The sequence below is a fragment of the Grus americana genome, chromosome 10 (genome assembly GCF_028858705.1).
Source record: "Grus americana isolate bGruAme1 chromosome 10, bGruAme1.mat, whole genome shotgun sequence".
Taxonomy (NCBI): Eukaryota; Metazoa; Chordata; class Aves; order Gruiformes; family Gruidae; genus Grus; species Grus americana.
The window spans coordinates 17,204,292-17,218,073 of NC_072861.1; the positions used below are offsets into that span (position 1 = coordinate 17,204,292).

The window sequence follows — 13,782 nt, forward strand, 5'->3', positions numbered from 1 at the left end:
TGTGTGGTGTTGAAGTCTGGAGTCCTACTAGTCTGCACTAGCCCCGTTAGATCACACCTTGCAATAAAATCGATCTTGTGGATGATAAACGTAGCTCTGTCACACGAGTGCCTGGTGGGGCAGCCTGGGCCGATGGGATGTTGTTGGTGTGCTTGCTCTGAAAGTACCAGCGCAGTGTTTTCTAGCAGTGTCTGCCCCCATCTGCTCAGCTGTCACCCTGGCTCCCATGGAGAGTTGGGAACAGAGACAATTGCTTTTAGATACGTGCTCCGGCACTGCTCACCGAGCAAGGACAGGCTGTGCGGTGCCCTCGCACAAGAGGACATCGATTCTCCTGGTGAATCACAGAGCTGTTTGATCCCAACAGGGACCTGCACCCCATGTTTCAGATGAAATGGTGGTCTCCTGTCTCTCCAGCACACACATCTTCACTCGGCTTTGGTGTGGGGAAGAATTATTGCTATTGCAGTGCCTTCAGTCATAGGGTTTGATTTTCTGGGTGGTTTTTATTTTGTCTTGTTCAGTTCTTGACTCTTTGGAAGGGGAGGATTACAGTAGTAGCATAAAACGATAACTGCCTGTATGGGATGAAGGCTCACGATTTTTGAAAATCCAAAACAATCCAGTTTTGGAGATCTGACTTGAATACTTATCAGGGTCAGGTTTGGGGGCTTTTGATTATGTAAAGCAGAAGTAGGTTGTCTCCATTTTTCCATTTTGTTGCTGATGGGCCTGTCTTTGTCCAACTGTGTCCTGGTGTTCCCTAACAGAGGCTAACTGCCCCCGGAGAAGAGCTGCTGTCAGAATACTTTAAAGTCGGTCAGACTGGCTCCTGCTTTGTGAGGTTTATCAGCAAAGATTTTCAGTGCCTCCAGTGGGAGGCTATTTTTATTCTGTCCAGGGGCTACCTTCTGCTCTGAGGTCTTTACCACTTTTTTTTTAAATAGAGAAACCTGCCTGTTTTAGGACAACCTTAAATTTCTTCATCTTTTGCAATCTGAAAAACAGGATAGTCTTTTATCCAAGGTAAAAGTTTTTGGCATTTCTGTGACATGTTCAAGATTTCTTTTGTGGGTTTTTTCTTTTTCCTTTATAAGGAGGACACTGCTATAGACATGAGAATGCTCCGAGTTTTCTCGCTTGAGCAGGGATGACAGCAAGCAAGGTACCCAATGTTTCATCTTTGTACTCTGATCGGTGCTACGACTGTTGTAGAAAATCCATGTTGTGTTTCACTGCACTATGTAATCAAGGCTGGAAGAGCTCTCAAGAGATCATCTGGTTCATTTTCTTGCCCTATGGCAAGATCAGTCATACCTGTGTCTGTCCTGACAGATGCTGGTCTATGCTCTTTTAAAGACCTCTGCAGCCTCTCCAGGTAGCATATTCCAGTGCTTCACAATCCTTAAAAGTCCACAATCCAGTAAAAGTCTGGTTTCTCGCCACCTTGTATTGAACCTGAATCATCTCTGCTGCAGTTTAAACCTGTCACTTCTTGTCTTGCCCATTTTGAATATAAAGAACAGGTCATTCATTTTCACAGCAATGTTAAATATTTGAGGACTATTCATGTGCTTCTCTCTTCTTAGTGTTAAATAACCACGATTTGTTAAATCTTCCCTTCTTTGTGGTGGATTTAAATCTTCTATATAAACCTTAAATGGCCTGTCTTCTCAAAACTATTCTGTAAGTGACGATCCCATTAACTAATCCATAGTTTAAACCCTTTGATTAGCATTTTATTTATATACTTTAATAAAAACCTTCTATGCTGGCCTAATTGCCTATTTGTGCATCGCTGTCTCTGACTTGATGGCCTTGTGAGACAAGTATCCACAAGTTTTTCTGCTGCTCGCTAGCTGAGATTCTTTCCAAGAGAAAGACTGGATGCCCAGCATGATGTGAGGCTTGGTGTGGTTTGCGCCTTGGTTCTGTGGGACAGTGTTTGCAATGTGAAGGCCATGCATTTAAATAAAAAGGGAGCTCAAAGAGAGGTTAACCAGTCATGAGTCTCTGCAGGCACCCAAAATATACATTGATGTACGCAGGAATTTGTAAATGAACATGTGCTCAGACAGGTGGTAGGCTGTGAAATGTCAGTTGGTATTAGGACCTTCTGATGTGGCTGTATTTGAATAGTCAGATCATGTTTGGAGGTCAACTACTACTATACTGTGATTTAGATGTCCTTGATGTGTCTGGCTCCAAGGGAAAGTCAAGGAGACTTATTCTTTAGTAGGACATATGGGGAGGACAGAAGACAGGTCGTCTTCCTTTTCAGTAATTTTCTCTGGATTTCTTTGTTGTAGGTGAGTGTTTTAACCACCTTGGAGCGGCGATTCAACCTCCAGAGTGCTGACGTGGGTGTCATTGCCAGCAGCTTTGAGATTGGCAACCTGGCCCTCATCCTCTTCGTGAGCTACTTTGGAGCCCGAGGACACCGGCCACGCTTGATAGGATGTGGAGGGATAGTCATGGCCTTGGGTGCCCTCCTCTCTGCATTGCCTGAATTTCTGACCCACCAGTATGAGTATGAATCGGGAGAAATACGCTGGGGGGCCGAAGGGAGGGATGTGTGTGCTGCCAACGGGTCCACCAGTGATGAGGGACCAGACCCAGACCTTATCTGCAGGAATAGGACTGCTACCAACATGATGTACTTGCTGCTCATTGGAGCACAGGTCCTCCTGGGCATTGGTGCTACCCCTGTCCAGCCCCTGGGAGTTTCCTACATTGACGACCATGTGAGGCGGAAAGATTCCTCCCTGTACATAGGTAAGGATCTCTGAACTTCTCACCGAAGGCTTTCCTTGCAGGCTGGCACCTCACTCCTGTCTTGCCTGTTTGATGCTGGTGGGAGGGATGCCTTCAGGCCTCTTCTTCATGTGCTGCTCTGCTTGTGAAGGTAACTTGGGTCTCTACGCCAAGTGGTTGTAAGCAGCATGGCAACACAGTGATATTTGCTTTTGTAGCAGTGGTAAAGGTTGACAGCCATGGTGATTATTACTGGATGATTAGGAAGATGCTCACTCCTTCTATTGTGTTTGCCCAGATTGCTTTAAATTTTGATATTGGTGGCTTATGGTTCAGTTTTAGCTGAAGAATTTCCAAGTGGCACACGTGAGGATGATTTTTTCTTTTCCCCCAAGATACCCTAGTTGCCTTCCTGTTCTGAAGCTTTTGTCTGTCTGAGTGATCCTTGCAGTATAAGGAGACTGAGAGGAGACACTTCTTGTCACTACCACCATCATCATATTTTAGTGAGAAAGTGCCTGCTATGGAGTAGGTGCCGTGACCCAGCATGCTGTGGCAGGACCCCAGATAATGTGATCCCTGTAACAGAACAGGATGCGGAAGGTGGTGGGGTCTATTTTGAGATATGGTGAGCCTGAAGTAGAACTCATGATTCTGGTCATCATGTTGCAAAATTCTTCTAGATGGTTAAGATATGAAATTTGGCTTCATTTACCTAATAAAACATCTCTGTTATTTGGGTAAAGTACTCATGGGTTTCAGCAGTGGTTTCTTCTCCAGCAGGTTTAAAGAGAATGTTGTGAGTGAAGTTGTTCTCTGAAAAAACTCACCAGCTTGGGTCGTTCTTCTTTCTGCAGGACTTGTCACCAGACAAATGGCTGCAATGCAATGCATCAGTGAAGTGTGTGCTGCCATTAAGGTGATCCTTCTCCACTCGTTAGTATAGCTTCCAGTAACCAAAATTCCCTGCACTTGTCCCACGGTCCCTGTCTTGACTGGACTGTCAACTGAATGGATGATCCCATTAGTGGGTTTATTTTCCCAAAGACATTTTTATCAAGTTCCCAAGCATAACTGAGTGCAGCTGGGGTATGACAGTAGACAGCAAAGCTGAACAGTCCCACTGACTTTCTGAATGATGTTCAGTGTCTTGGGATAGCGCGGAGGCCTGTTGGAAAGAGTAACTATATAATAGCATGCTATGGCATTCCTGGGCGTATTGCTACTTTAAGTAAAGAGGTTCTTCTACATACTCAAAGTATGTCTGTGTTTTTCTGTAACTGTCCATAAAATCATAGTATTTCAGGATTTAGCTTTGTCCTTGGATCGTTATTCACCTTCACTTGGTTCTGTAAGTGCTTGTGAGGGATCCACTGGATAAAGCAGGATGATAAATAAAATACAAGATACTGTACAACCCAAAGGTGAATAATGAGACTAAATTCACTGGAGCAACTTTGCCAACACCATAAATTATGAGCTGGAATTAAGAGTGATTCCAAGATTATCTATTATAAATAACTATATGGAGAAGCAGCAACTTCTTTCAGTCTATTCCATGGGCATTTTTTAAGCAATGCTTCATGTCTGAGAACAGGATTGAGGAGGGTGCATGAGAAGAGGATTAGGAAGAATGATTTTTTTTCTGTTCCTGAGCTACATTCATCTTGTATGCTAAAATAACTTTTTTAAAGTTGGCAGTTCGACTAGTAACTGGGAAAATACTGCCAGAAAATGATTTCTGCTTACTATATGCTGCTTCGTTATTTTTCCTTCAGACATATACTTCTAACCATGTTCCTTTCTACAGGTAAAGTTTAAAAAAACCACCAAGCACTTTGGGGGTGTTAGCTTTACTGGCTTTAGCCATGAAAATCATAATCTGAATTTCTGTGTATGAATTATGGGTTGCAGAAGAGTGCATGTGTATGCTCATTCAACCAATCAGCCACACCAACAATGAAGTTTAATATCTGTCCTGTCCCAGGCTATTCATCACAAGTAGGTTTTCATATATGGGATGATTAAGTCTTATATCAACCTGCAGTCAATTTAGCTAGGGAAAATAAAAGCTAACAGGAAAAAAATACAGGAAAAATATATTCCGTGAATGAATATAAATGGAGAAGCAGCTGGTGGAAATGTGTGTATCTTCTCAGATTTGTGAATACTTGAGGAGGTCAAATTCCTCACTTTAAAATGTTGTTTGAGAATTATTTGCTCAGATTTTCTTTCACTGATTATTTTTGTTGATGTCATCAATGCAGTTTTCAGTAGCCTTAGCAGAAGGCTGGCTGAGCAGCTTACCCGCTTTATTCTTCTCCATTTTGCAGAGGAAATAACTGCAGTGTATACTGTCACTGTGCTATATTTATATCAGTTTGCTTTCTCATAATAGCACACTCACTCAGTAGGGGCTACACTGTATGTGACCGGATAAAACGTTTTTGGGTAAGTTCCCTCAGTTTAAATTAGGAGCAAATCTGGCATGGGTTGTTCCCTCAGGATAGAAACTAATTAATAACAGCAGTAATAGTCTGGCCCAACTTTCCATTATGGCTGGCTGTGGCTGAGAAGTGATCAGGTTGACCAGTCCGTGCTGCCTTCAGTATATTGCTAATGTCAAGTAGGTATACGCTGCGTTTGGGCTGTTTTGTAGCTGGGGGGAAGTAGCAGTCTCTCACCTGACAGCTAAGTACTAGTAATTGTTCACCTGCTGCAATAAAAACTTTCTTGTGTCCCAAGGCAGTGAATTAGATAAAGAACCCTGTGCACTGAGAGGTATTTTTCCTTCCTTCTGACTTGTTCAAGAGTTCAGTGGAGTAACTTCATATAATATCTAGTACAGCGTCTTTGGCAGTGAAATGACAATACAGGAAGATTCCTCTAAAACAAAACCAAACAAAAAACCCAACTACCACCACCACTCCCAAACCTTCTTTTAAAAAAAAAAAAAAATATTAGTACTAATACATGTGTGCAGAAGAATGCAGATGTGATACCATATGGAATTTAAAGTAAAACTTTGGCTTTAACTGCTAGTGCAAGTAATAGCATCTGTGGAATATAATACATTTCTGGCCATGAAGTCCATCAAATCTGGCCCGTTGTGGTTTCTCTGCAATGACAGGCACATGGGAGGTGGTGGATAGCGCACCTCTGTTGTGCATCCTTTGAAGGCAGAGGTTGCTCAGGCTTGTGCGCCGCCAAGGAGGCGGGGATTCATAGAGTTTCATAATTAGAGAGATAGGGTGAGATATTACAGGAAGATATCTTTGCGGTATGGGCTGCTGACATGTAGTTTCATGTTTCTTGAGCTAATAGCATATTTTTTGATGCCTGCAATGTGTTGCTACCAAACTCAGATTGTGTTGCTGTAGTAACCAGCCCTAGGAAAAGAGCTGTGTTGTGGTAACCGAGGGCAAATCAAATCAAAGAGATGCATGCATGGGAGTACGCACCAAAGGATGTTCAAAAGAAAACACATCTGTGCCGGAACAGAGTTAGAAAGGCAGCGGGACCTTGCCTGCTGCTGCTAATGATGCGAAATACGTTCTCCTCCCACTTCATCGTAGTGCCTGCTTAACGTAAAGGTCATAATGTTGGCAACAGGGGTCAAAAGATGAAAAAATAAAGGAATTTTCTGAACTGTTTGAAGTTGGGGAAATCTGGTTTGGTGCTGGTTTGCTTGCTTCTCTCTCTGCTTGAGTCTGCGGTTGTATTTAAGTTCTGAACTTGCATCTAGAGATTTCCAAACAAGCAGGTTAATTTTATTTGTGTATTTATTGGCATTTGGCATAAGTAACCTCTTTGAGGAATTCCTTGCTCCTGCAGACTGTGCAGGACTTGTTATTATTGCAACTTCACTAATGTCAAAGGATTCCCTCAATTTGTGGCATCGTTTATTTTAAAGGAGGAAAAGTATGTCAAAGACTACTTACTACACAGTTCTTTCTCTACCCACTAATGACTCACTTGACATTTCCCTCTTTAGTTCATTTTCTGCTAGATCTTGCCGAGTTCTGTTGAAATCAATGAAGACTTTGTCATTAGGAGGGGGATCAGAGGTGTTGTGGATCTGATACAGGGGGGGGAAAAAACTTGGTCTGACAGTGGTTGTAAGGATTTGCTGCCTCTCAGATGAGCAAGAGCTTGCACGTGTTTCCTGGCCACTGGAGTACCTGCGTGGCTCTCAGCAGTGGTTTGCGGGCTCAGTTAGAGCCAGCGCAGTGATGTGGTATATTAATGTTATTAGCAGTCTCCATACACGCCTTCTGGGCTTCCTGCAGCATTTAACATTTGCTGACAAAAGTTGTTGCATCTTGTCTAGAACATGGTTACCTATAGAGCAGAATGAATAGCCTCTGGGAGCCAGTATTTGATCTGGGACAATTAAGGGTTGCATTATATAGAGGAAGTTCCTATTATTCTGTCTCCTGTTGATGGAGGAAATTGATATTGATGTTGGAGGGAGCACTGCCAGATTGTGTGGCTCATTCAGGAGAATGCTGTGCGGATCTTTAATGTGTCAGAGATTCTCTTTTAAGTTTGCTGAAGCTATCTCAGTGTTTAACTTCAGGGACACATAGAATCATAGAATGGTTTGAGTTGGGAGGGACCTTAAAGCCCATCTAGTTCCAACCCCCTGCCATGGGCAGGGACACCTTCCACTAGACCAGGTTGCCCAAAGCCCCATCCAGCCTGGTCTTGAACACTTCCAGGGACAGGGCATCCACAACTTCTCTGGGAAACCTGTTTCAGTGCCTCACCACCCTCATTGGTTGGGGGTTTTTTTTGGGTTTTTTTGGTTTTTTTTGTTTTTTTTAAATCAGGATCTGCCACTCCTTGCCAACTTATAGAAACTGCTCTAGTGAGAAGAATTACTTGAAGGAAATCCCAGAAGGAGCAAGTCTTGAGTCAAGGAGTAAGTGATGAGGAGTGCTCCTGAGTTATTGGTGGTGCAAGAGTGTGCCCGAGCACAGTGTGCTCAGGGAAATAGAGCTGTTCTTGGCCTGCTTTGTGGCAGGGTGGAGGAATGGAAAAACAGAAAACTCAGCACTGCTGGATGTGTCTGCTTAGCTGATTTCTCCTGTCTCATCTCCTAGGGCCTTCTCTGTATTTTGGTTTGTCATATGGTTGTTCCAGTTCTTACCCTTGGTGTAAGAGGAGAACTCAACAGGATGGTGTTCTCTGTCCACATCTGCCTAGATGGGACCCAGTAAGGAGACAGGACCCTGCGTTGTCACTGCTGACTTTGACCTTTGCAGCAGTGTGGAGTTCTTTTGCGTGCAATGTGTGGAAGCACTTTTTGTTTTGCAATGACAGTTAGAGAGAAATGCTCGCTCTTGCTTCTGGTGCTTTCTTGCTTGGTTTAAGCACCAATTCAAGATTTGCTGCAGAGGAAGACAAACATGCCCTAGTTGGAATCTTACTGTCTCCAGGGATAAATTTGTCCATTTGAAAAAATCACTTATGGTAGCTTACGTCAGTCAAAATGACAGCAGCCATTGTGTTTTGGAGAAGCAGAAGCATTTTCTCGACTGACAAGAATTAAGTCTGAGAGTTAGTATCTATGGTGTTGAGTTAATAGCAAGTTATCAGCATAAGATGCTGAAATCATCAGAGTTTGAGTCAACATTTTGTATGTGGTAATACAAAGAAATAGTACTTGGATTTCTATTAGGAAGCTCATGTTGGTAAGCTAAGCGGTTCTGTGAATTTTGAAACGGTTCATCTACTGTGTATCTGATATGTATATTAGAGTTCATCAATAAATACTAAAAAAAAATTGAAAAAAGGAAACGGGCTTTCTGATTTTATAAACAAAAGTGGAAATGTGTTTAATGCCATTAAAGAAAAAGCCATAGAAATCGGAGAGTTGAAAAGCACAACCTTCTACAGGATGTACCCCCGTTGTCTAACCAGTATTCTTGTATGTAATGTCTTAATTTGAAGGACTGTAGAATGGACAGTCAGTGACAGCACCTTTCATAATAGCAAATGTCTCCCTTCTTATTAAGCTTTCAGAATTATGTTTCCTGGGGGCCACCACGCAATTCTGAGAAACATGAATATTTTGGAGGTGAAAGAGTAGATTTTGCAGATGTTTGGCTTTCAGGCTGGAAATGTATTCTATTCTCTTCTTTACATAGCTTGATATCTACAGCATGATAGGTTTTGGGTAAAGATGGTGATGACCCTGAGTACCCATGAAAATCTGAGATGGGCATTGTTTCTGTCCCCAATTCTGTAGACTATTTTTTTTTCATTCTGTGATTTTCTTAATTTTTTTCCCCATTAAGACCTCCACTTAGCTTTCCAGTAGCTGCTTGCTAGTTTTGTCTCTGCTGAAAAGTCTCTTGTGTGGAGGATCAATGCATTTTGCTCAGTCTTACCCTTTCTGAATTTCTCCAAAATTTCTTGAAGTGTATGTTTGAACCTACCTTTCTAAACCATAGCAAGCAGAATAATTTTTTGTATATAGCACACAGGTCCTATCACCAGCCTCTTGAGGCCCTTTGTTGATGTGTTTTGATTGGAAGGTCTTTAGGACTAGCTTGAGAGGTCTGTACAGCTCTGCCCATCGTGGCTGCTTACCCCTTTCACTCCTCACAGCCTTTCCCACTTGGCCATACTCCTTCCTTGTGTGCTCACTTGTGGTCTGCGAACAACAGGGGTACATTATTCACATTAGTCCTTCTTGCTGGAACATGCTTGTCTGAGCTCACCCACTTGAGGCTCTGCCAGCCTTGTGCCTTCCTTAACCCTTTTCCTTTTAAAGCCTGCTTCTACTAGCTCTTCTATAGTGGATCTTAAGTGATCTGTTGTGTACTAGCTGCTGTATTTCCTCTGTGTAGACTTGCTCGTTACCCACAAGCTGCTTGGTGAGTTTGTCCACCTCCGTGTAGGCACGAGCACTTGTTCCAGAGAATTGCTTCTTTCCTTGCAGGTATATGCAATTTTATAGGTATGTAATATTTTTTGGCCTAAAGGCTTGATGGAATTTTGTAATAATTCTGTTAAGTATGTGCATCCTCTTACAAGTGGTTTGGAGAGCCTTTCCTTTCTGCCACAGTCTCCAAGGGGTTGAGAAATACACAATATTAACGCTAAACTAAAAGGAGTGCTGTGATGCCTGTTGATTACTGAAAGGTGTCTTTGCATCAGATTCACTGGGTTGTCTTCCTTGTGGACTAACCATGATGAGATTAATTTGCATGGCTTCGTGTGGATATACGGCATTAACTAAGTTGGCCTAACCCACTGATCCATTGACAACCTGCAGTCTTTTTTAATTATTCCCCTTTGGGGAGAGATCTCTGTTCTCATTTGCTGTGTGTCAGCGGGGCTGGCTCGGTTACACATGTCCCCTTTTACAGTGCCAGTGGTAATATCGTGGAAAATTAAACGGAAGCATAAACAAGTGTGTAGGGTGTATTAGAGCAGTAACAATAATCAATTAATGGGAATAATCTTCCCCACTGCAGGCAGGAAGGCCGAGTTGTGTAAGGTGGTAGCTGAATGGATGTATTTATTCAATTAAATGTATATATGCACAGTCATAACTGCTGTGGGCTCCATTATTTTACAGCAATTGCTCCAGTTACCTTAACCTTCTGCTAATAGCTTTTTTTTGTTATGAACAGAGTAAATAATGCTTGGGTTCAACACAAATGACTTTGTGTGAGAGCATATTGAGGGTGGGAGCTGTTTCCACGTTACTCTGCGCTCTCCATGTACTCTGCAGCTGATTTTTGGCTTAATTAGGATTTGCTGAGTCTGTCTTGTAAAAATAATTTCATTTTTTTGAGCACGTTTGTTTCTCTGTAGCATATTTAAAACATTCATCAGCTGGGAGAGCCTAGTGAGGCCCATCATTCATGGGGCAGCCTCTTTAAAGCAGTGCCCCTGTCATTTAAATGACAGACATGCAGAGGACAGTATGTATTAGTCCTAAGGTTCATAAAATTAATTAAAATAGATAGGAAGGTGCTGAGTTGCCCATGTCAAGAGCTGAAGGCTGTATTGTACCTCCTCGATGGCACAAGTGGGAGCGAGCTGGCTTGTGCTGTCAGTCTTGGCCCTTCTCCTGGGAATTTGACTGAGACTCCCCAACTCATTGCACATAAGGAGCCTCCAGATGATTTGGTCCCAGTTTATGGGCTGGCACTGAGGACGCTTGGAGCTGTGTTTGGTATGTCCCTTCCCATGGTGGGACAAGGCTCAGCCCCTTCACCAGCACAAATCAGGGCACTGCCCTCAAAGCAGTGGTGAAAGTCTTGTTGCCTGATACTGAGGCTTATGTTGCCCTCTTCTCCTACTGAAACAAAGAATTTGGTATGGATGATATTTTAGGACTTGCCAGAAATTATTACCACACTCAACCTCAGCCAAGTGAGCAAGAGATGGCTTTCATGAACTTTGCTGTACCATTGTAACCTTGCAACAAAAAAGGGCAGTGACCTGAAGTAGCGTTAGAAGATCATCACTGCCTGAAGGTTGCAAACAGTTACTGCTTTATTGCATATCCTGATACGCATGTCTTGCCCAATGCTACCGGGGCTTCAGGCCCCTGTCACTGCCGCTCCTAGTGATGTCTGCCATGTCGTGAGCTGCAGGGAAAGCTGGCCAGCCTGGCTACACACCTCTGCACCTCTGGCTGCCTGTTGCTGGTCACCTGCAGGACAAGGTGTATAAGAGAATGCAAAACTGTCCCACAAAAGCTCCTGGTTTTGTTCTTTCACAACTGCCTCTTCTGTTGCTGGGTGAGGCACTCGACTAAATTTGTTTGTCCTTTGGAGAGGTTGCTGCAGGTCTGATCTGGGTGCTGGGCCTGCTGACATTTGCACCCTTTTAGGTGCCAGATAGGTGCTATCTGAGCAACCTCCTAAAAGTGTTTGTTTTTGCAAAGTGCCAAGCAGTGCCACGGCACAAACATACGGATCTGTTGACACACAGGGCCTGGCAGTGCTCAGCTGCCAAAGCTGCCATTAAGTCGTGTTTTTAATGTGACTGCTTTGCCCTGCATTGGCGGCTCCATGCAGAGCTCCTTCAGGGCTGTGGGGAGCGGGGCTGGACAAGCTTTTCCCAGAGGCGGTGAGGGACATCGAGGAGTGATGAGACTTTCCTCAGGGCTGCATCTGTAACTGGTGTGAGACATCCAACAGGTGCCTGACCAATGTGATGGGTCCAGGGTATGAACCTGAGTAATTAAAAATTAATGGTGTTACCACCAGAGGAACAGCTGTGACATGAATAAAAGGTGTGAGATGGCACAATAGTACCTGTTTTGTGAGGCCTGGGGCAGCGCTGCTGTGGAGACGCTGGTGCAGTCTCAATAGCTACAAGTGTCTGATTACCCTGATGGACCAGCCTGGAGGACAAAGCATGGACACGAGTGGTTGGGCACCTTTCAAAACAAACATAAAATTCCTTGATGTGCTGCTTGGTCACCTTATATAAGCCATTAGAAGAGCCTGTGGAGTGGGAGCCCTTCCCTGGTGTGGTGTGTGTGGGCTCGGGGGAAGGCAGCGTGTGCAGGGGCTCAGTGACAGACTGAAACCTCGTATCTGGCAGACTTGTCACCAGGGGCCCAGTGCTGGGATTTAACCTTCCAAAGGTCTGTCTGCTTATTTTGGAGCCCAGTCAGCTCTGCTGGTGGGAAAGTCACTGCTGTGCTGGTGCCAAGGTGTTTCCCCACTGACTAACCCATCTCTTCACAGCTGTCAGTCAGCTTCATCTTCCAAACCAGCTTTGCTGCCATGAGGAAAATGTTGAGTAAAGAACCTAAACTGAGCTTGACAAAGGCCAAATTGGCCATGAGCTGCATCCCAGAAGCTCTGGCTGAAAACGGTACAGGGCAAAAATGATGTTCCTCCTTCATGCATAGGGTTTGGTTCACTTTGGGAGTAAACTCGAGGCTTTTTGCCCTCTTTTTTTGATGTGGGCAGTGTGGAGACAGTCTTCAGTTATGGACTCTAGGAAGGGATGAGCTCTTTGCTCTGATTAGATCCTGTCCAACCGCTGCCAGTGTGGTTCTGACAGCCAAAAGCACCCAGGGCATCATGGGGAGTGCTGCATGCTGCGGGCATTGCAGTCTGGCGTGGGGAAGGGGATGCTTGGGGTGCCCACGCTGCTGGAGGATGGTGGCAGAAGGACTTAGGTTATTCAGCTGGGAGCTTTCCCCTTGGCTTTGGACAAATTCTTCTGGCTTTGCCTTCTCAAAGTTTGGGGTTTGGTCCCTAAATTGCTCCTTTGATTTTTGGTCTTTTGAAAGCACATGGAAACTCTTTCTGCAGATTTCTTTTTGCCAAGGTACAGCCACTTCATTAATTGTGCTGCTAATGAGGTATTTAGCTTTTCCTTAGAGGGAGGCCTGCTTTCGCTAACTCCCCTTTTGATTTCAATAATAGAGATTTTGTCTGGAGGAGGCTATCCAAATTTGGCCCTTTATTAACCAATTAAAATGTGAGGATTTAAATAGTTTCTCAGATGGATGTTAACAACAGGTCACGTTGCTTTTTGACTTAATACCTCAGAGCACTTCACCTCAGCTAAACAAGACTGCCTCTATTATAAGATGCAGGATCTGGCCAAAAGCAGCAGATCAAAGCAATAGTGGAAACTCAAGTTCAAATAGGTAGAAGAGCAAGATGCATTGTGTACCAATTCTTTCCTCCATGTCTCCCTCTGCTTACCTTACTTTTTTCCCTGTGGTTTACCCTCAGTGTTGGACAAACTGTTCTTGCTGTAACTGTTTGTACAAGACAGTGATACTGCTTGTTAGAGTTGGAAAGAAATAATACTGGGGGGGAAGACAACTGGGACAACTTTGCTATATTAGTCACTGCTGCAGAGACCAATTACCCTTGTGATGAAAGACCACCTGTATCTTGTTAGCCATCAGCTAACAACATATGGATGTCCTAATTCAATCAGAGTGATCATCAAAAGAATAATACTCCTTAGAGAAACCTTTCCCTCCACAGAGTTATAAACTCTGCACTGGGAGGAGTGAAAGGGGTGGTG

General features: G+C 43.8%; 1 protein-coding gene across 1 annotated transcript in view; it reads left to right on the top strand.

Moving 5' to 3' along the window:
* SLCO3A1 (solute carrier organic anion transporter family member 3A1) overlaps positions 1-13,782 on the top strand; it is a 145,145-nt gene that overhangs the window by 22,384 nt on the left and 108,979 nt on the right. The window contains exon 2 of the mRNA XM_054837246.1: positions 2,310-2,775. Coding sequence (XP_054693221.1) covers positions 2,310-2,775 — 466 coding nt within the window. The remainder of the gene's footprint in view (positions 1-2,309; positions 2,776-13,782) is intronic.